The sequence below is a fragment of the Neofelis nebulosa genome, chromosome 12 (assembly GCF_028018385.1).
Source record: "Neofelis nebulosa isolate mNeoNeb1 chromosome 12, mNeoNeb1.pri, whole genome shotgun sequence".
Taxonomy (NCBI): domain Eukaryota; kingdom Metazoa; phylum Chordata; class Mammalia; order Carnivora; family Felidae; genus Neofelis; species Neofelis nebulosa.
The window spans coordinates 64,389,084-64,413,017 of NC_080793.1; the positions used below are offsets into that span (position 1 = coordinate 64,389,084).

At 38.0% G+C, this 23,934-nt stretch overlaps 1 protein-coding gene across 1 annotated transcript in view; it reads left to right on the forward strand.

Annotated features, from left to right (window-relative positions):
* Window positions 1-269: 269 nt before the first annotated feature.
* ZNF782 (zinc finger protein 782) overlaps window positions 270-23,934 on the forward strand; it is an 81,166-nt gene continuing 57,501 nt past the window's right edge. The window contains exons 1-3 of the mRNA XM_058695443.1: window positions 270-384; window positions 2,507-2,562; window positions 7,394-7,520. Coding sequence (XP_058551426.1) covers window positions 372-384; window positions 2,507-2,562; window positions 7,394-7,520 — 196 coding nt within the window. The 5' untranslated portion in view covers window positions 270-371. The remainder of the gene's footprint in view (window positions 385-2,506; window positions 2,563-7,393; window positions 7,521-23,934) is intronic.

Below are 23,934 nucleotides of genomic sequence, written 5' to 3' on the forward strand. Positions count from 1 at the left end.
ACATTTCCCCCTTGTCTCCAAATATCCTGAGGGAGGAAAATACATCAGTCGATAGCCAATAGAGGAGCATCCTCTATTCAAGTTTCACCCTTAACCTATTTGGGCCCAGAGAAAACCTGGGCAGGAGACTATTGAGAACACCAACCTCTAGCTTTCTAAAATGCGGAAATGCCAAAAGAGAGACTCCAAAAGTGGACGTGGAGATCTATGGGAAATGTAGTCTTGAATCCTTAGGCTTCACCGCGTGGCACTCTGGGAAGAAAATTCGGGCCTCCTTCTGCGCTAGCGTAGTCGTAGCCCCGCCTCCTCATTCGTCTCGGATCTGCCGGCCAGCGGTTTGGGAGCCCACAGGTTTGCTCCGAAAGTAAAGGATGCGCACCTGGGGTGAGAGTCCAGGGGAGGTCTCTATGGGAGAGATGCGCTTGCGTCTGGGGATGGAAGCGGGAAATCTTTGGGATACCCCTGGTAGTTGCCCCGGCCAGCCCTCGGCCGCCGGCAGGCCGGTGGGGGCGTAGACTGAAGAACCCTGGCCCTCGGACTTGGGGCGCGCCGATGGGGCTGAGCCCCGTTCTGAGCAGGTGCTCGGTGAGAGCCTAGGTGTGCCGGGACCGTGTGGTCGGGCCGGCCTACTGCCCGACTTAGTGTTGGCGGGAGGGAAAGTGCATTTATAAAGCTGTTGGTGACCGTGAGTCTGCGGTGAGAGCCTGAGCTTCGGAGCCAGAAAAGGCCCGGGTACATTTCAGCAGAGACGATGGAAGGAATCCGGCAGAGAGTCAGGTTTCTCATCTCAAAATGGTATTATTAATATGACTGCTCCATGGGGTTGATTTGAAACTTAGATCGAAGTCATAACTTAGACAAGTGCCAAGCCCTACTCACTGAGTAAATAACAACTGCTCTTATAGTTAGAAGACACTGTGTTCTTTTCATTTCATTTCAACCGTTTAAAACAAAACAAAACAAAACCTAGGCTCAGCTTGGTTGAACGATGTGGTCAAGTTTGTCAGGTCGCAAACTAGCTGTGAGGAAGTTTGGATTCAGGGGCAGGTGTGCTTTACTTCCAACCTCAGGCATTGTCTAAATATCACATCTGCCTAAAACCAGCATTGCAACACAGCACAACACAAAGTGGCTTGCCCCCAAGTCCCCAAGGATATAAGGGAAAGTGAATGTAGGTGGAATCTGATGATGTGTCAAAGTATTCTGAGATTTTTAGTGTCTTTTCAGTCCCTTGGGTCAGACAGAGGTTCCTGACCCCTTCTGCATTGACAGGCTGTCTTTAAGTCTGATATTATAACGAATTCCAAAAGTCATAGTTTTGCCCCTCAAATGAATTATTTTTTAGGTCCATGTCCCAATTGCCTTGAAACAAACCCTTGTGAGGTAGGAAGCAGAGGACCTCTGTGAACAGGAGTCTTACCTGGAAGAGAGGATGCCTCTGACCTTAAGACCTCTCTCTGGAGCTTCAAAAAGACAGAAGGGCCCAGAAAGGAGCAGATCCTAGATTTTCAGGGTCAGAAGCAGTTCCTGATCCCCTTGTCCAGAATAAGCTAGACTTAGTGATAACACCATCTTCAGAAGCCACCACACTGTGTGACAGTAGGGGGTTTGGGCCAGCCTTGAGAAGAGTGATGTGAGCTGGGGTGGCCTGGTGGGGGCAGGCTACTCAGGAGAGGCCACTTCTTCTGGAGAGCTTGTGAAGGCGAGGTCTGGGGGTACCCTTAACCAGGAAGAGGGAGAAAATTCCGCTTCCCTTAAATGGCCCCCACTCTGCAGATATTGTACTGCTGTCACACCTATCCATCACCACATGTGACACTAATGACATTATCCTCACCTCACAAGATCCCAGAGCAGTGATAAGGAAAGTGTTTTCTAAAGTTACCTGCTTCTCTTTCGAAAGCTTTAAAGACATTGAACCTAAAAGGTTGAGTGACTTATCTGGGAAAACCCAGTTTGTGAGAGAGGAGAGTACAGTTTACTCTCTCATACATAAGTCACCAAAAACATCTTATCAAAGGGGCCTTTTGAAAAATACATAACAGCTGAAACAAACAATTAAAATTTCCTGTCTTGAAGCAGCCAGTGTCTTTTGTAGGCTTGTCGTGGATTGTCTATACCAGGCGGTAAATAATGTTACTGAGAAAAATAATGTAAATGATGCATGCAAGTTAATTTTACTGGAAGTAGTGTCTCATTCTTTGGTGTATTTTAATTCATCTAATCTTCTGTTGCTTTTCTTTGTGTCAGTCAGAAGGACACATGCATTATTGTTAAATCAGAGTTTATGTTTGCTCAGTATAAAACTGCAGATTTAAGCCCATGATCATTTTAGAGTCACACATGTGCTGCCTGTACATGATCCTTCTTATGCCTCTTCAATGTCCAGAGGGCCCCACGCCTGCAGGGAGAATGATCCTTGACTGAGGTGCTGAGATTTGGAGAAGTGAATGTAGGAGCTGTAAGGTCAGATCTCAGAACCCCTGTCTTCTTTCTGTCCCCTCAGCTGGACCACAGTTCTCTGCACTCTCCCAAGAGCCACAGAAAATGAACACACCTCAGGTGAGCTCTTCATTTATTCCCCACTTATTATATTGGATTTATGAGGTTTAGAAGGATCAGTGCATTAAATGGAAAAGGAGAACTAGAAATAGGTCACATCAGGGCACCTGGGTGGCTCAGTCGGTTAAGGGTCCGTCTTCTGCTCAGGTCATGATTTCGTGGTTCATGAGTTCAAGCCCCACATCAGACTCTGTGCCTGGAGCCTGCTCTGGATTCTCTGTCTTCCTCTGTCCCTCTGCCCTTCCCCAGCTCGTGCTCTGTCTCTGTCTCTCTCTAAAAAATAAATTAATAAACATTAAAAAGTTAAAAAAAAGAAATAGGTTGCATCAATCTTGAGTAAAAATATACACTGTTTTACTATCAACTGTGAAGTCTGCCCTCAGCTTTTGGAAGGAAACCTTTGTTAGGGTAGGGTTAAGTTCCCTCCGTGTACCAGTTTGCTAAGATTTCATGTTAGTCATAAATATACATTGAATTATTGATTACCTTTTGTGTATGTATTAGAATAAAACTATAGCTTATTTCCTTTAATCTAGAAATACTGTAAATAGTGTATTTTCTAATTTTAACTTGAATTCCTGTATAGATCCTCATTGCTAATAAGTGTGGTAAGTTGCTTCTTACGTATTTTCCTCAGGCTTTTTGCTAATGCTATATTCAGGGTTTTTATCTCTGTATCCACAAGTTGGTTTAGACTCTACCTTCTTGTTTTTCTGTCCAATTATGGTATCATGGTCATAGTCTCATGAAAGTAAGTGGAGAACTTTTCTGCTTTTCTTTTCTAGGAATTTAGATGAGAAAATTGTATTACATGAGGATTTTGTAAAATTCACTTATAAACTTGGACCTTACACAGGTTTTTTGCATGGATGTTTGGTTGTTGACTTGTTAGTCATAAGACTATACTGGATTTGTATTTGTATTTTTTTCTTTTAAAGACTTGCAGCCCCCTCCCCCCCCCCCTTTTTTTTAATTTTAGAGAGAGTGTGCATGAGCAAGGAGTGGGGCAGAGGGAGAGAGAGAGAGAGAGAGTCTCAAACAGACTCCGTGCTCAGTGCAGAGCCTGGGAAGGGGCACAATTCCATGACCCTGGCATCATGACCCGAGCTGAAATCAAGAGTCGAACGCTCAACCGACTGAGCCAGCTAGGCACCCTGTATTTTTTTCTTAATATAATTTTTGTCATTACATTTTCATAGAAAATTGTCCATTTTTATTTGCATTTTTACATGTATTTTCATGTACTAATTAATAGTATTCTCTTAGGATTTCAAAATCTTTGTTGTATTAGTAATTCCTTCTTTGATCAGCTTTTAAATTTTATTTTAGCATAAAAGCCGCTAATCAGAAAAACACAAAATAGATTCTAGTTGGCCCAGTCCAAATCTAGAATTTCAGGGTCTAAGGGTCTTAATATTTTATGCTGGCAGCAGACTCTAAATATTGGGAATAGAAGAACATATACTTGCTGTATTGTGCTCTCTACCTTTGCATACCCACCTCTCAGCACCCTGTCTTGATAAAAATATCCTTTCTCCATTGAGTTACCTTGGCATCTGTGGGAAACCAATTAGTAATGCATGTCTGAGTCCAGAATAGAGTCTGGACTCTATTCACTTCTGATGATCTGTGTTAATCCTTTTGCTAATACCATACTACCTTGATGACTGTCTCTTAACAGTAACTCTTGAAATCAGATAATGTGAGTCTTCCAACTTTGTTGTTTTTCTAAATTGTTTGGGATATTCTAGGTCCTTACTCTTTGTAGACAGTTTTGAAAATCAGCTTGTCTGTCTCAAAAAAAAGCCTGCTGAGCTTTTGATTTTGATTGCACTGAATCCACAGTGTCTGTAATGCAGATCAACTTGGGAAGAATTAACATCTTGATCGTAATGAGTCTTCCAATTCATGAACACAGTATCTCTTTCTGTTTAGTTAGGTGATGTGGAGGATTTTGAGGGTTTGGGGTTTTATCTTTCTATGTCAAAAGGATAATTTTGACTACAGTTCACAAGAATAATACTGTCTACTATCTGAAGATAGACTCTAGACTAGAAGTGGGAACAATATAGGAGCCTACTTCTATAATCCTACCAAGAAATGATGATCATAAGGGTGTTAGTTACTTTGAAGTGGTCCAACTCTGGATGTAATTTAGGGTAGAGCTAACAGCCTGAGAGTATGTGTTTCTTTTCTACAGCCTTGCAAATAGAGCATGCTGTTAAATTTACCAAATTTTTACCAATGTGATTTTAAAGATCTGTTTCGTTTTATAAGCCTTTCTCTTCTCATGAGTGAGGTGTGGAACATTTTTTTTTTTGATTGTAATTCATTTATATTTCTTTCTTGTTGAACTGTTTATCCCTTGCCTGTTTTCCTATTGATGTGCTGATTTTAATTACTGTATCCAGTATGTCATTATAGCGTCTTTTCTGTAATATAAATTGCACAATTTTCCTGAAGTTTTTTGCAGTTTTGCCTTGCTCATTTTTTTTTTTGTCATAAAGGCCTTTGATTTTTATGTCAAATTTAGCATTTTTTTTCATTTATGATTCCTAGATTTTCAGTCATAGTTGGGTATTTCCCACTCTAACATTGTAAAATAATTGTTCTGTGTAGTACTCTGGAATTAATTTTTTACATTTAGATCTTGAATACATTTTAATTTTTTTTAATGTTTTATTTATTTTTGAGAGAGAGAGGGCATGCGCATGAGCTGGGGAGGGGCAGAGAGAGGGGACAGAGGATCTGAAGCAGGCTCTGTGCTGACAGCAGAGGGCCCGATGTGGGCCTCGAACTCACGAACCATGAGATTGTGACCTGAGCCGAAGTTGGATGTTTAACTGACTGAGCCACCCATGCACCCCCCATTTTAATTTTTATCCTGCTGTGTGGTACAAGGTATAGATTAGTCTTTTCCCAGATGGCCATCTAGTTACCCTGTGACATTTTTTTTGTATGGTCTTTTTTCACTCATTTGAATGACGTCACCTGTATTCAAATAAGAAATTTACTCTGTTAATTATTCTTCCTATTACACACTTGGTTCTAGGTCATCTTGGATGTCTTTTCACACTCTTATCATTTCCCTGCTACTTCTGCCCACTTCTATGTTTGTATTAGATTGTGACCAGCATTGTCCTGTTTTGCTTATCTAATACCATCTTACCCACTGTCTTCCAGAATTTGTTAAGATTTTCAGGCCTTCTGCTGGGGTATTTCTCTGTGTTTCTCTTTTGTCATGCTTTGATAGTAGGTTTTGTATTTTACCTGACTGTGGTTTGAAGGCAGGGATGTACTCAGTCTATTCCTTGAACTAGAGGAATCATGCTTATAATTCTCTTTTCTCTTAATTTCTAGTACTCTAGTCTTTCCAATTTCTCCTTCTGCCATTTCAGAATTCTTTCTCAGCCTTCATGGCCTTTCTTTTTCTACCTGCCTCTTAAATTTTGGTATTTCCTTGAATTCCTTACTTGGTCCTTTTCTTTCCTGTTTCTCTGTTCTTTTTGAGCCATTCCTTTTTCTCTGATGACTTCAGTTATCATATTTAAAATCTTCATTTTCATTTTAGACCTCTCTCTGTTCCAAAATCATGCAACCAGCAATAAAATAAATAATTCCATCTGTATGTTCCACAGGTGTTTTGAGTACAAATGAAGAACATCTGCCTCACCATGAGCCAACCTCTGATCCTTAATTGTTCTTCCAGTCTCTGCATATGACATCAATATACCCAGTTGCTTGTGTAGCATCTCTGTTTATAGTTGCACAGGAAAATAATGACCAGGTTTTGTTTCTTGTAGGGATTAGTTTCCCATTTTTCATCATGCCTGAGTATAATTTATGTCTTAAATTGGGTCTTTTGTTTTGCTGTTTAAGACATTGTCCACTGTTAATATAGATCAGTGATTCCTAACTGGAGTCAATTTTGCTCCCCAGAAGACATTTGGCAATGTTTGGAGATATTTTTGATGGTCACAACTGGGCATGTGGCAGGCATCTAATCAGTAGAAGATAGGGATATTGATAAACATCCTAAAACATACAGGACAGTCTTCCACAAAAATAGCATTATCTAGTCCACATTGTTGGTAGTGCTGGGTTGAAGGAATCCTGTTCTAAAGCATTGCTCCTGAAATATGAGTCTGGTGGTGGGTAAATACTCCCCCAGTCTTACATGTATCTCTTCATTGGTTCTCTATTACCCCCGGACAGATCTCCAGGTTGGGATGTGTATAATCTACAGAGTGCTCAGTGTAATCTGTTTGTGTAGGGGAAATGTATACAGGAATCCTATTTGTAATAACTTTACCTGAAAAAAAAAAGACATTAAGCTTTCTTATTATATTAAGTGACAATATATGTATGTAAATTAAAAGTAAATATAAGTAGGGGAGTGTTGGTGGCTCAATCAGTTAAGTGTCCGATTCTTGATTTCGGCTTAGGTCATGATCTCTTGGTTTGTGAGTTCGAACCCTATGTAATGCTCTATGCTGACAGCACGGAGCCTGCTTGAGATTCCTTCTTTCCCCCTCTCTCTTTCTGCCCCTCCCCATGTTCGTGCACATGTTCTTTCTCTCTCTCTCTCTCAAAATAAACTTTAAAAAAAAAGTAAATATAAATAAATCCAAGCACGAGAATATATATATTTTTTTTACTAATCATGTGCATGTCCCCAAAGTATAAGACAGAGTTAGGGCCATGATAGTTATATCCTTTATAGCATTTTGTTTTAAACTCTAAAACAGTAAACATAGTAAGACTTAGTTTCCAAAAGTTTTTTCCATGTCCCTGATTCTGGACAGATTTATTAGAATTGTGCTGTTAACAGGCATCAGTGTCATTCAAGGACATAACTGTGGAGTTCACCCAGGAGGAGTGGCAGCAAATGGACTCTGCTCAGAGGACCCTGTACAGAGATGTGATGCTGGAGAACTACAGCCACCTGGTCTCAGTGGGTAAGCAGACCTTACCATGTGACTCTCTTTCAACTAGGTATTCTGGTTTTTATTTTTAAAATGTTAATCACTTTTGCTGAAGTATAAATGATACAATGATATAATGAGGTATAAGTAATATATCATTGTAGCCTCTTTTCTGTAGTATAAATTGCCTTTTCACCTTGTTTCCTTTACTGTCCAGAGGCTTTTTTAGTTTGAAGTAGTCTCACTTGTAATTTTTGTTGCCTGTGCTTCTGGTATCATATCCAATAAACAATTGCCAACACTGATGTCAAGGAGCTTCCTCTCAATGTTTTCTTCTAGGGAGTTTTAGGATTTTCTGGTCTTACGTTTAAGTCTTTAATCCATTTTGAGTTTACTTTTTTATGTAGTTTAAGAGTCCATTTTCATTCTTCTGCTTCTGGATATCCAGTTTTCCCAGTACCATTTATTGAAGAAACTGTTCTATTTCCATTGTGTGTTCTTGATACCATGTTTAAGACCAATTAACTATAGACGTATGGATATATTCCTGTGTCCTCTGTACTACTGCATTGGTCTAAATGCCTGTTTTTATGCCAGTACCATACTGTTTTCATTATTCTAGTTTTGTGTAGCATATGTTGAAGTTTGGAAGTGTGATGCTTTTGCAGGATTTTTTACTTCATTACACGGGGTTTGTTATCTCGCCACTTCAGGAATGAAGAGGTATACACAAAATGAGCAGCAAGCAAAAGTTTATTAGAGTATAAGAGCAGAAAGGAAGAATAGTATGAAAGCTGTTTACATTCACTTTTGAATGCCCACAGACTTTAGGCAATGGACTTTGTTTTATAAGGTTCTAGTGGTGCCCCCCCACCCACTTCCTTCCCCCTTAATCATTCTCAGGTTCTACCATTATTAGCTTGATAGCTTTAGATGCTGAGTTGTCCATTCCTGACTGACTCAGTTCCATTGTATGAGGGGTGTGTGGCCATATCATTCCTTGTGGGTCATGTGTTTTATGGTCTACTTATTTTTAGTTAGGTCTTTTATCAAATTCCTGAGGGAAACCTGAGGGGAGTAAGTGGTGTCTCTTACATTCTTAGGAGGAGCCTTATGCCAAGGGGATTTGCTGTGGTCAGACACTCCCAGCATTGTTCTAAAATATGTGTTTTTCCCCACCCAGGGACCTCCGGTCCCAACCTTTCTCTCTCTGCCTACTGAATCCTAGCTTTTCCTATCATAAGCTTCCAACATTGTTCTTTCTCAAGGTTGCTATGGCTGTCCAGGGTCTTTGTGGTTATGTATGAATTTTAGGATTTTTTTTGTACTTCTGCAAAGAATACCATTGGGATTTTGATAGGAATTACATTGAATCTGTAGATCACTTTGGATACTAGGGACATTTTAACAGTACTAATTCTTCAATCCATGAATATGGAATGTTTTTCCATACATCTGTATCTTCTTTTTTTTCCATCAATGTTTTATAATATTTAGTATACAAGTCTTTCAGCTCTTTGGTTAAGTTTATTCCTAAGTATTTTTAAATTTTCTTTTCAGATAATTCATTGTTCATATATAGAAACTATGTTGATTTTGAACCCTCCAATGGTACTAAATTTTTTAGTTTTAATAGGTTTTTAATTTTTATTTTAATTTTTATTTTTTAATGTTTATTTATTTTTGAGAGAGTTTGAGCACAAGCAGGGTAGGGGCAGAGAGAGAGAGGGAGAGAGAGAATACCAAGCAGGCTCCATGCTGTCAGCACAGAGCCCGACTTGGGGCTCAAATTCACAAACAGTGAGATCATTACCTGAACTGAAATCAAGAGTTGGCCACTTAACCAACTGAGCCACCCTGGCGCCCTAACAGTTTTTTTTTTTTTTTTTTAGTTGAGTCTTTAGGGTTTTCTACCTATAGAATCATGTCATCTGCAAACATAATTTTACTTTTTCCCTTCAGTTTTAGATACCTTTTATTTCTTTTTCTTGTCTAATTGCCTTGGATAACATTTCCAATAGTATGTTGAATAGAAGTGGTAATGGTGGGCACCCTTGCCTTCTACTGGATCTTACAGGGAAAGCTTTCAGTATTCCCCCATTGATTGTGATGTTAGCTGTGGGCTTTTCATATATGCCTTTATTGTATTGAGGAAATTTACTTCTATACCTATTTTGTTGAGAATTTTAATCATGAATGAATATTGAGCTTTGTCAAATGCTTTTTCTCTGTCTTTTGATATGCTAATATGGTTTTTTTCCTTTCATTTCTTTGTATGGTGTATTACATAAATTGATTTGCATGTAAACAACCTTGTGTCCCAGGGATAAATCCTACTTGTTAATGATATAAGATCCTTTTAAATGTGCTATTAAATTCAGTTTGCTGGTCTTTAAGAATTTTTGAATCTGTGTTCATCAAGGATATTAGCCTATAGTTTTCTTTTCTTGTGATGTCTTTCTTTGGATTTACAATCGTGGTGATGGTGGTCTCACAAAATGAGTTTGGAAATGTTCTTTTTTACATTTTTTGAAAGAGTTCAAGAAAGATTGGTATTCTTTAAATGTCTGGTAGAATTCGGTTGTTGAGCCATGTCACCCCAGACTTTTCTTTGTCAGGAGATTTTTGATTACTGATTCAATCTCCTTATTTGTCATTAGTCTGTTTAAGCTTTCTCTTTCTTCTTCTTCCTTTTTTTTTTTCTTTGAGAGAGAGTGCGCATGTGCTCATGCACGCACAAGAGGGGGAAGGGGCAGAGAGAGAGAGAGAGAGAGAGAGAGAGAGAGAGAGAGAGAGAGGATCTTAAGCTGGCTCCACGCCCAGTGCAGAGCCTGACACAGGGCTTGATCTCACAACTGTAAAATGAAGAATCAGATGCTTAACCAACTGAGCCACCTAGGTGCCCCTCTGTTTCTTCTTTATCCATCTTGTATATTTTTAGGAATTTATCCATTTCTTCTAGGTGAATTTGTTTGTATAGTTGTTCATATTAATCCTTTATAATCCTTTTTATTTGTGAAGAATCTGTTGTAATATCTCTTTTCATTTTTTATTTTGAGTCTTGTCTTTTTTTAGTCTAAAAGGGGCTTGTTCATTTTGTTTATTTTTTCAAAACACCAACTGTTAATTTTGCTCATTTTTGTATTCTCTTCTCTGTTACATTTATTTCTTCTCTAACCTGTATTATTTCCTACCTTCTTGGTTCGGTTCTTCTTTTTCTAGTTCCTTAAGATGTAAACTTGTTTATTTGATTTTTTAAATTTTTTAATGTAGGCATTATTGCTATAAACTTCCTCTAATACTGCTTGTGCTGTATCTCGTAACTTTCAGTACATTGGGTTTTTGCTTTTACTTGATTCAAGATACTTTGTACGTTACTTTTCCTTTCTGACCCAGTGTTTATTCAACTTTGTTGTTTAGTTTCCACATTTTTGTGATTTTTCCTGTTTTCTTGCTGTGTTGATTTATAGTTCAGAAAAGATACTCAGAATGATTTCAGTCTTCTTAAATTTAAGATTTGTTTTGTGACCTAACATAAGATTTATCCGGGACAGTAATGTGTATACTGGAGAAAATGTGTTTTCTTTTGATGGATGGAAAGTTTTGTATATGTCTGCTAGATCCAGTTGATCTATCATGTTGTTCAAGTCAGCTGTTTCTTTATTTATTTTTATGTCTAGATTCATTACCCATTATTGTAAGTAAAGTACTGAAGTTACCTACTTCAGTAATGAAGCAATGAAAATTGCTCTCAGCTTCTCTCTTTAGATCTATTTGGACATACCTCAGAGATTTTGCAGGTTCAATTCCAGACCATCACAATGTAATGAATACTACAATACAGCAAGTCAAATGAACTTTTTGGGTTCACAATGCATTATAAAAGTTATGTTTACGCTATACTGTAGTCTATTAAGTATGTAATAGCATTATGTCTAAAAAACAATGTACATGTCTTACTTAAAAAAAAAACTGTCGCTGAAAAACTGCTAATCATCATCTGAGCTTTCAGGAAGTCATTATCACTGATAACAGATTGCCATTAACAAAAATAATAATAATGAAAGATTTTTTTTAATTTTAATTCCAGTATAGTTAATATACAGTGTTCTATTAGTTTCAGGAGTACAATGTAATAATTCAGCAATTCTGTACATTACTCAGTGCTCGTCAAGATAAGTGTACTCTTAATCCCCTTTACCTATTTCACCCATACGTCCCTCTACCCACCTCCCCTCTCCTAACCATCAGTTTGTTCTCTATAATTGAGAATCTGTTTTTTGTTTTTTCTTTTTTTCTTGTTCATTTGTGGTTTTTTTTCCTTAAATTTCATATATTAGTGAAATCACATGGTATTTGTCTTTTTCTGATTGACTTATTTCATTTATTAGCATTATACCATCTAGTTAGTTCCATGTGTGTTGTTGCAAATGGCAGGATTTCATTCTTTTTTAAGGCTGAGTGATATTCCATTGTATGTATATACCATACCTTCTTTATCCATTCATCAATTTGTGGACACTTGGGGTGCCTCTATGTCTGGGCTATTGTAAATAATGCTGCCCTAAACATAGGGCACTTCTTCCACTACTGGGTGGAATTACTTGATCATATGGTAATTCTTTTTTTTTTTTTTTTTTTTTTTTTTTGAGTAACCTCCATACTGTTTTCAACAGCTATACTAGTTTACATTGCTACCAACAGTGCACAAAGGTTCCTTTGCTCCATATCCATTGTTTCTTGTGTTTTTGATTTAGCCATTCTGATAGGTGTGAGGTGATGTCTCATTGTGGTTTTGATTTACATTTCCCTGATGATGAGTGATGTTGAGCATCTTTCCATTTGCTGTTGGCCATTTGTATGTCCTCTGTAAAGAAATGTCCATTCATGTCATCTGCCCATTTTTTTTTTTTTTTAATTTTTTTTTTTTCAACGTTTTCAATTTATTTTTGGGACAGAGAGAGACAGAGCATGAACGGGGGAGGGGCAGAGAAAGAGGGAGACACAGAATCGGAAACAGGCTCCAGGCTCCGAGCCATCAGCCCAGAGCCTGACGCGGGGCTCGAACTCACGGACCGCGAGATCGTGACCTGGCTGAAGTCGGACGCTCAACCGACTGCGCCACCCAGGCGCCCCTCATCTGCCCATTTTTATTTTTATTTTTTTTATTTTTTTTATTTTTTTAATATGTAGGACTGTCTACTTTTTTTTTTTTTTTTTTTCAACGTTTATTTTATTTTTTTTTTGGGACAGAGAGAGACAGAGCATGAACGGGGGAGGGACAGAGAGAGAGGGAGACACAGAATCGGAAACAGGCTCCAGGCTCTGAGCCATCAGCCCAGAGCCTGACGCGGGGCTCGAACTCACGGACCGTGAGATCGTGACCTGGCTGAAGTCGGACGCCCAACCGACTGCGCCACCCAGGCGCCCCTCATCTGCCCATTTTTAACTGGATTATTATTTCTGTGTGTGTGTGTGTGTGTTGAGTTGTAGAAGTTCTTTCTATGTTATTATTAACTGCTTTATGTGTTTGGGTGCTTCAATATTGGGTGCATAAGTATTTAAAATTGTTATATCTTCTTATTGGATTGTTCCCTTCACAATTAAATAGTGTCCTTGTTGCAGTCTCTGTTTCAAAGTGTATTTTGTCACTGGTTACCAGAACAGAAGTGGATGTGGGGGATGGATTAAATAGGTGATGGGGATTAAGGAGTGTACTTCTTGTGATGAACACTAGGTGGTATATGGAAGTGTTGAATCCAGGTGTATATTATATATCTGAAACTAATATTAGATTGTATGTTAACTAACTATAATTTTAAAAAAGCTAAAAAAATAAAATAGCATATATTGACTATTTATTAAATAAATAAAGTCTATTTTGTCCAATATAAATATTGCTACCCTATCTTTCTTTTCACATCCATTTGCATGATAGATACTTCTCCATCCCTTCATTTTCAATCTGCATGTGTCTTTAGGTCTGAAATAAGTGTCTTGTAGGCAGCATATTGATGGGTCCTGCTTTTTTATGCATTCTGTCAACCCATGTCTTTGATAGGAGCATTTAGTCCATGTACGTTCAGTGTAATTATTGCTGCTTGCTTGCTTCTTTAGTGATGTACTGGGATTCCTTGCTTTTTATTTTTTGTGTATCTATTACTGATTTCTGGTTTGTGGTTACCATTCAATTTGTATGTAAGATCCTTTGCATATATCATTTTATATTAAGTTGATGGTCACTTAAGTTTGAACCCATTCTTTACTTCCCTCCACCCCATTTTAGGTGTGTGTCACATTTTACATCCTTTTATTTTGTGAGTCCCTTGACTGATTTTTATAGGTACATTTATTTTTACTGCTCTTGTGCTTCCTACTTTTCTTTTTTTTTTTTTATTTAAATACAAGTTAGTTAACATATAGTGTAATAATGATTTCAGGAGTAGAATTTAGTGATTCATCACTTACATATAATACCCAGTGCTCATCCCAACAAGTGTCCTCCTTAATGCCCATTGTGCTTCCTACTTTTCTTACTCCTACTTAGGGTCTTTTTTTTTCCCCCCCACATAAAGAGTCTCCTTTAACATTTTGTTGTTATTTGTTTGTTTGTTTATTTTGAGAGAAAGTGAAAGCAGGTGGGGGAGGGGCAGAGAGAGCATTCCTAGCAGGCTCTGCGGGGCTCAATCCCACAACCATGAGATCATGACCTGAGCTGAAATCAAGAGTCAAACACTTTAACTGACTGAGCCACCCAATGCCCCATTTCTTTCAAGGCTGATTATTGGTCATGAATTCCTTTAGCTTTTGTTTGTCTTGGAAACTTTGTTTCCTCTTCTATTCTGAATGATAGCCTTGCTAGGTAGAGTATTCTTGGCTGCAAGTTTTTTCCTTTCAGCACATTAAATATATCATGCTACTCCCTTGTTGCCTACAAAGTTTCTTGCTGAAAACTCAGCTGATAGTCGTAAGGGGTTTACCTTGTATATGACTGTTTCTTTTCTCTTGCTATTGAAATTCTCTCTTTATTACTACTTTTGCCACATTAATTACTGTGTGTCTTAGTGTGGACCTATTTGGGTTGCTTTTATTCAAGACTTTCTGTGTCTCCTGGGTCTGAATTTTTGTTTTCTTCCCAGGTTTGGGGAGTTTTCAGCTATTTCTTCAAAATTTCTGCCACCTTTTCTCTCTGTTATTATGCTTGATGATGTTGCTGAGTTTCCTAAATCTATTTTCATTTTGTATTACTTTTTTTCTCTTACTGTTCAGTTTGATTGCTTTCCATTACTGTGTCTTCCAGGTCATTGATCTATTCTTCTCCTTTCTCTAGGCTACCATTCATTCCATCTAGTGTATGAACAAAAAAATTTTTTTAATGTTTATTTATTTTTGAGAGAGAGAGAGAGAGAGAGACAGAGCATGAGTGGGAGGTGGGGCACAGAGAAAGAGAGAGAGACACAGACTCCAAAGCAGGCTCCAGGCTCTGAGCTGTCAGCACAAAGCCCGATGGGAGGCTCAAACCCACGAACTGCGAGATCATGACCTGAGCCAAAGTTGGACCCTTACTGACTGAGCCACCCAGACGCCCCTCCATCCAGTGTATTTTGAATTTCATTTTTTGAGTTCTTCATCTCTGATTGGTTCTTTTTTATGTTTACTGTCTCTTTGTTAAGGATTTCCTGAGGTCCTGTGAGTATCTTTATGACCATTACTTTAATTTCTCTATTGGGCATATTATTTGTCTCCATTTTGCTTATGTCATTGTGATTTTTGTCCTGTTCTCTCATTTGGGACATATTCCTCTGCTTATTTTGCCTGACTCTCTGTGTCTGCTTCTGTATTAGGAAAGTAAGCTGCATTTCCTGCTCTTGAAAGTAATTGCCTTATGAAAAAGAGGTTCTATAGTGTCCTGCAGTGAAGTGTCCCTTGATCAGTAGAACCTGGTGCTTCAAAGGTGTCTCCTATGTGTGTTGCTTGTGCTGTCTGTTGTGGCTGAGCCACCTTTCCTTCAGTCCAGTTGTCTGCAATGTCTCTCTGCCTGTTGTGTACAGGGTGTGGTCCTGGTGGTATTAGTGGTCACTCGGGCTGCCTTGGGCTTGACGTGAGTCAGACCAGCTATTTGCCAGAGATGCAGCAGCATTGAACTGCAGGTTACTTTCCCTGTTTTGTCCCCTGAGAAGCTTTCTGTGGTGGGTGGAGCCTGCAGTCAGGCCAGCTGTCTGCCCCCACTGGGCCATAGTCTATTTTATGTGGTTATCTTTCCCTCTCCCAGGGGCAGGAGTCACTGTGGAGTGTTGCTGACCCTTGTGTGGCTGCTTGCACACTGCCAGGGTTGTGGCAGTGCTTTGGATGGGCTCTGGCCAAGAGTATATTGGCCACAGAAGTGCAGGAGATAGAGGTTGGGGGTGGGATGCACTGTGTTAACAAGGTTTGGAAGGGTCTTCTGTGGAAAGAGAGCTGGAGCTGGCTGGAGGGGGTGAGTCCACAGGGAAACGGGGCTGGGGGTTCACTATTAGCAAGTTTGGTAGTGAATGTTGGCACTGTGCTGGTTCCCACATGTTGCTTTGGGGGGGTAGGAGAGAAATGGCACCTGCCAACTCCTTTATTCCTGGAAGTCTCCCAATGATCCCTGTCCCTCTAGCACAGGCTACAAGATTAGTAAACAAATTCCCTCCTATATACCCCAGGCTGTTTTTAAACTGCTGCTCCTGTGTGATATCACTGCAGGACTGTTTGTTGTGCTGTTTTTGTTGGACTGTTTTTAAGGATGGGGACTCAGTTTCCTCTCAACCCCCTGCTCTCCCGGAGATTAGGCTACTGATTTTTAAAGTTCTAGGTGTTAAATCCCATTGATTGTAAGAACTCAGGAGATTTGGTTCCTCTGGGTTTTTTTAACATTAATTTTTGAGAGAGAGAGAAGTGGGTGGGGGAGGGGGAGAGGGAGAGAGGGAGAGAGAGAGAATGAGTAGGGGAGGGGTAGGAGGAGGGGAACAGAGGTTCCAAAGCACAATCCACACTGACAGCAATGAGCCTGATGTGGGCTCAGACCCATGAACTGTGAGATCATGACCTGAGCCGAAGTTGGATGCTCAACCAACTGAGCCACCCAGGTGTCCCAGATCCTCAGTTTTTAAAGCCAAATGTTACAGGGATTCATCGTTCCCATGTGGACTCTGCAGTATGCATCTGTTTCTCTCTCTTGACATCCACGCTCTTGGCATCCTTCCCATCTTGTTCTACACTCTTGGCATCCTTCCCGTCCCATGGGCCATTTAGCTCCTGACTGCATCTTTGGCCTTCCTACCCTCTTCCATGTGGCGTCTTCTCTACCCTTAGTTGTGGAGTTTGTTCTGCCAGTCCTCAGTTGTTTCTGGGTTACTTACATTAATGTGAATGTTATCTAGTTGTGTCCATGGGGTGAGGTGAGCTTAGGGTCCCCCTACTCTGCCATCTTCCTTGGAAGTCCTAATGAAAACATTTGAAATATTTTGAGAATTACCAAAATGTGATACACAAAGTGAGTGAATACTATTGAAAAAATGGCACCAATAGACTTCTCAGTGCGGGGTTGCCACCAGCCTTCAATTTATGCAAGGTGCAATATCAGTAAAGTGCAATAAAGCAAAGCACAATAAAATGAGGTAAGCCCATACGTGCGTGTGCGCGCATACATTCTGATGTTAGGTGTGTATATAATTGTGATACCTTCCTGTCAAATTGATCCTCTTATCATTATGTAGTGACTTAGTTTCTGGAGAGTTTTTCACTTTATTTCCATTTTGTTGGTACAAGTATAGCCACTCTGCTTTCTTTTGGTTGCTATTTACATAAAATATCTTTTTCCATCCATTCTCTTTCAGTCTATATGTGGCCTTAAATCTAAACTTAGTTGCCTATAGACAACCTATCTCTAGGTCCTGTGTGTGTGTGTGTGTGTGTGTGTGTGTGTGTGTGTGTGTGTTTAATTCATTTAGCTATTCTATGCCTTTTCAATTGGGGGTTTAATCTGTTTACATTTAACTATTGATAGGTGATGACTTATGGCATGTTGTTAAATTGTTTTCTGTCTGTTTTGTGGGGGGTTTTTTTTGTCCTTTTTTTCTTGTCTTGGTGTCTTTATTATTTAAAGATTTTTTTATGTCATTTGCTTGGATTTTTTTTTTATCTTCTGTGTATCTATTATAGGTGTTTTGTTGGTAGTTAGCTTGACTATTGCATAAAATGTCTTGTAGTTATAACCATCTATTCTAAATTAATAACAGCTTAACCTCAGTTGCACATAAAAATTTTACTTTTACTCTTTCTCTCACAATTTATGTTCTTGTCAGAATTCTCTTCATACTATATATCCATTAACAAATTTTTAAATTAGTTAAAAGTAATTTACATACCACTATTACAGTGTTATCATATTCTATGTTTGGCCTATTTATTTTTATTAATGAGCTTTATGCTTTCATATACTTCTGTGTTTTCATTTTGATTTGAAGAATTCCTCTGATTAAGTGTTTCTTGTAAAGCAGATCTAGTGGTAATAAACTCCCTTGGTTTTTGTTTGTTTGGGAAAGATTTTAATCTCTTCTTCATTTGTAAAGGATAATTTTGCCAGGTAAGGTATTCTTGGTTGGAAGGCTTTTTCTTTTAGTATTTTTGAATATATGATCCCACTCTCTCCTAACTTGCAGGGTTCCTGCTGAGAAATCTACTAATAGTCTTACCTTCTATTTGATGAGTCACTTTTTGCCTGCTGCTTTCAAAAATCTCTTTGTGACTTTTGACAATTTGATGATATTGTAACTTGGTGTGCTCTTATTTAAGTTGATCTTATTTAGGGTTTTTGGAGCTTAATGAATCTGGATGTCCATTTCCCTCCCTAGATTTGAGACCTTTTTAGTCATGATTTCTTTAAATAAACCTTATGTCTCTTTCTCTCTTCTCCTGGGACTCCTAGAATGTGTGTATTGGTTCTTTTGTCCCATAAATCCCAAAGGTGTTCTTCACTTTTTTTCATTGCTTCTTCTTCTCTGACTAGATAATTTCAAATGACCTATCTTCAGATTTACAGATTATTTCTTCTTGATGAAGTCTGCTGTTGACATTCTCTATTACATTCATTGTGTTCTTTAGCCTCAGAATTTGTTGGTTTTTAAAAATTTTTTACTTTTATGATTTCTCTTTGTTGAACTTCTCATTTTGTTCGTGAAATATTTTCCTGGTTTCACTGAGCTATCTGTGTTCTTTTTTAGCTTGCTGATCTTTTTTAAAACAATTATTTTTAATTCTTTGCCAGCCAGTTCATAGATCTCCATATCTTTGGGGTTACTGTAAATTTATTCCTTTTTTTTTTTTTTTTTTTTGGTAGTTTCATGTTTGTTGAGTTACTATAAATTTCTCTTTTTCTTTTGGTAGTCTCATGTTTGTTTTGTTTCTCATGTTCCTTGTAGTTTTGTGCTGATGTCCTTTGTAGGAGCATTCACTTCTTTTAAGCTTACAGACTGGATTCAGTAAAGAAAGACCTTTACTTAAGGGTGGGTATGAGGGGGCTAGTTGGGTCGTGTGTGGAAGCTGCATCCCTGGCAGGGGTGGGCAGCATACTGTGGACTTAGGGCAGCTCCATTAGCTGAAGTCAGCACTGGAGATTGTTGGCAGTGAAGGCTGCAGCTATAGCAGCAGCAAGAGCTTCTGGGGTCCTGGTGACAAAGGCTGTTGGACTGCCCCTGGTCTCCGTTGCCCCACTGATGGATATCATGGCCATGAGGCTCTCTTTTGGTGCCAGGGTGCAGACACACAGAATGGCAGCACCAAAGTCCAGGACTCAAGCATGTGTTTGGTATTGCCAGGGTGCCATGGCTCCAGCCCCAAAGGGAACACAGTAGTGTCTCCTGCTCCAGAGGGTTACAACAGCATGGACTCTGGGCAGCATAGGCAAAGACTAGAGGTGTCCTTATTGGAGAAGGTTGCAAGCTGTCTTTTGTGACAGTGAGGACTGTTAAGGTTGTTGGTAACAAAGGAGGTCCTTTCTGCTCTTCTTTTTCCCTAACAAAGGAATATGGCTGAGGGAATTCCTCCTGGCACCAAAGGGTGCCATGCTAGAACATGGGGTAATACATGTAAGATGTTTTCTGTGCTTTTCTATGCCACTGTCCTCAGTTTCGCACTCTACTAGGTTGCTACAATGTGTTAATTATACTCTAGAGCTGATCCAGATCTATTTTCGTCAATGGATAGTTGTTAGATCATTATTGGGAAACAACAGCTCAGACCTCCTAGTCTACCCTCTTACACTGGAGTCTTCTTCACTTTTTTTTATGATTACATTTTCATGATTTATTTATTTTATAATTAGAAATTTGTACCTTTTAATTCCCATCACTTATTTCAAGCCCCTTTACCCCCTGCCTGTGACAACCACCAACCTATTCTCTGTATCTGTGCACTTGATTTTTGTTTTTAGATTCCACATATGAGATCATATCCTGTTCATCTTTCTCTGTCTGAATTATTGTACTTAGCATAATGCTGTCAAGATCCATTAATGTTGTCACAGATAGCAAGATTTCATTCTTTTTTAGGGCTGAATAAAATTCCATCTAAATAAATAAGTACAAATATATATAAATACATTTTCTTATCCATTTGCTTATCAGTGGACACTTGGGTTATTTCCATTTTCTTGGCTATCATAAATAATGCCAAGTGAACATGGGGGTTAATATGTCTCTTCTAGTTAGTGTTTTCATTTTCTTCAGATACTCAGAAGTGGAATTGCTGAATCATATGGTAGCTCTACTTTTAATTTTTGAGGAAACTCCATATTGTTTTCCATTGTGATTGTACCAATTTACATTCCCATCAATAGTGCATGAGGATTTCCTTTTCTCCCCATACTCGCCAACACTTGTTATTTCCTATCCTTTTGATAATAGCCATTCTAACAAGTGTGAGGTGATAACTCATTTCATTTTGATTTTCATTTCCCTGATTACTAATCATGTTGACCACATTTTCATGTATTTGTTGGCCATCTATGTGTCCTCTTTGGAAAAATCCATTCAGTTGCTCTGCCCATATTTTATTTTATTTTGTTTTTATTTTTTTAATATTTATTCATTTTTGAGAAAGAGACAGAGCGTGAGCAGGGTAGGGACAGAGAGAGAAGGAGACACAGCAGGCTCCTGGCTCTGAGCTGTCTGCACAGAGCCCGATGCAGGGCTTGAACTCACAAACCATGAGATCATGATCTGAGCTGAAGTCAGACACTTAACTGCCTGAGCCACCCAGGCACCTCTGCCCATATTTTAAATAAATTGTTTGGTTTTTGCTGTTAAGTTGTAGGAGTTCTTTATATATTTTGGATATTAATCCCTTATCAGATATATGGTTTTCATGTATTTTCTCCCATTCAAATAGGTTGCTTTTTTCATTTTGTTGACGGTACCTTTATTGTGCAGAAGCTTTTGTTTTATGTAGTCCCATTTGATTTTTTGCTTTTTTGCTTATGCTTTTGATGTTGAATCCAAAAAAGTCCTCACCAAGACCAGTGTCAAGGACCAAGCCTTTGTTTCCTTCTAGGAGTTCTATGGCTTTAGGTCTTAAATTCAAGTTTTTAATCCATTATGAGTTAATTTTTGTATATGGTTTAAGATAATGGTCCAGTTTCATAGTTTTACATGTGGCTGTCCAGTTTTTCCAACACCTATTTAAGAGACTGCCCTTTCCCTATTGTATATTTCTTGGCTCTTTTGTAGTGAGTTGATAGGCTATATATGCATAGGTTTATTTCTGGGCTATTTCATTGCTCTGTGTGTCTGTTTTTGTGCCAATACCATACCATTTTGATTACTACAGCTTTGTAATACAGTTTTAAATCAGGGAGTGTGATGCCCCTAGCATCTTTCTCAAGATTGCTTTGACTCTTTGGGGTCTTTTGTGATTATATACAAATTTTAGAATTGTTTCTTCCAGTTCAGTGAAAAATGCCATTGGAATTTTGATAGGGATTACATTGAATTTGCAGATTGCTTTGGGTAGTATGGACTTTTTAACAGTATTAATTATTCCACTCCATAAGCACAGAATATCTTTCCATTTATTTCTCTTCTTTAATTTTTTTCATCAATGCCTTATAGTTGTCACTGTATAGGTTTTTCACCTCTTTGATTAAATATATTCCTAGGTATTTTATTTTTTTATTATAACTGGGATTGTTTTTGTTTTTTTCTTCTGATAGCTTGTGTATAGAAACACACCAGTTTTCTGTATCTTGATTTTTATATCCTACAACTTTACTGAATTCATGTATTCAAAGAGTTTTTTGGTAGAGTCTTTAGGGTTTTCTATGTATAATGTGTCATTTGCAAATAGTGACAGTTTTACTTCCTTACTGATTTGGATGCCTTTTATTTCTTTTCCTTGCCTAATTGCTGTGGCTAGGACTTCCAATAGGATGTTAAATAAATTAGTGAGAGTGGGCGTCTTTTTTCCTGATCTTAGAGGAAAAACTCAGCTTTTCACCATTCAGTATGATATTAGCTCTGGGCTTGTTATATATGGCTTTCACTATGTTGAGATACATTCCCTCTGTACTCATTTTGTTGAGAATTTTTTTATCATAAATGGACATTGAATTTTATCAGATACTTTTTCTGCATATTGATATGACCACATGATTTTTATTCTTCATTTTGTTAATATGGTATATCTCATTGATTGATTTCCAAATATTGAACCATCCTTGCATCTTTGGAATAAATTTTACCTGATCATGCTATATGATCCTTTTAGTGTGTTGTTGAATTCAGTTTGCTAATATTTTGTTGAGGACTATGTATGTTCATCTAGAATATGGGCCTGTAATTCTCCTTCTTGTGGTGTTCTTGTCTGGTTTTGGTATCAGAGTAATGCTGGCCTCATAAAATGAATTTGAAAGTGTTCCCTCCTCTTACTTCACGTTGTTGTTGTTGCTTTACCATTGAATTTTGTGAGTTCATATAGTCTACATATAAGTTTTTTGTCAAATGTATAATTTGTACATGTTTATACTAGTCTGTGCCTTGTCTTCTCATCCTCTTCATAAAGTCTTTAGCAGAGTGTAAATTTTTAATTTCGATGAAGTCCTATTTATCAGAGTGTTTTGTTGTTGTGTCTAAGAATGCTTCACCAAGTTTTTGGTCCAAAGGTTTTCTCCCCATTTTAAAAAATGAGGTCATTTTACATTTACATTTACATTAATGGTGCATTTTGAGTTAATTCCTGTATAGTGAAGTTTACGCTGAGATCATTTTGTTGCCTGTGGATATCTACTTGTTCTGTACCATTACCTTTCTTCCATTGAATTTTTTCCTTTGTCAAAAATCAGTTGGCTGTATTTTCATTGGTTAGTTTCTGGGTTTTCTAAATCAGGTAAAGTGATGCTTCCCAAATCATACTTCTTCAACATTGTTTTATCTCTTCTGATTACTTCAGCTTTACATATAAATTTAGAATAATGTTGTGTTTTTTAAAATCTTACTTGCTCTGGCAATTACATTTAATGTATCAGTTTCCAATTCTTATAAGAGTTAATATCTGTACTGTGTTACAATCCGTAAACAAATGATATATACTTATTTAGATCTTTGATATCTTTTATCAGGGTTTTATAGTTTTCAGTATAAAAGTCCTGTACATGTTTTATTCAATGTATACCTCAATCAGTAATCAATTTTTGATTATTTTGAGGGATTGTAAACGGCATTGTATTTTACTTTGTTTTCTTATCAGTTGTTAGTTTATAGAATATTTTTATATGTCCTTTTATGCTGAGAGCTTGCTGAACTTTCTTAGGAGTGGTAAGAGCAGTGGTAATTTGCCTTGTTTCCAGTCTTAGAGGGAAAGCATCAGTCTTTCACCAGGTTATATTATTTGGCAGGAGGTCTTTTACATTCTTCATCAACTTGAAGAAGCTCTCTTATTTCTCCTATTTCCAGTTTTCAGAGAGTATTTCTTATGAATGGATTTTGAATTTTGTCAAAAAACATTTTTGTCTCTATTTGCTATAATTTTATGGTTTTTCTTATTTATCTCATTAATGTGGTAGACTACATTGAATGATTTTTAAATACTGAATCAGCCTTGCATACTTGGAATAAACCTTACTTGGTCATGTCATATAATTCTTTTTTTGTTGCTAAATTCTGTTTGCTAATATTTCTTTTAATGTTTATTTATTTTGAGAGACAGAGAGAGCGAGCGCAACCGGGGGAGGGGCAGAGAGAGAGAATCCTAAGCAGGCTTTGCACTGTCGGCACAGATCCCAACCAGGGACTCAAACTCAAAAACCATGAGATCATGACCTGAGTCCACATCAAGAGTTGGATGCCTAACCGACTGAGCCACTCAGGTGCCCCATGTTTGCTAATGTGTTTAAAGTAGTTTTGCATCTCTATTCATGAGATAAATTGGTCTA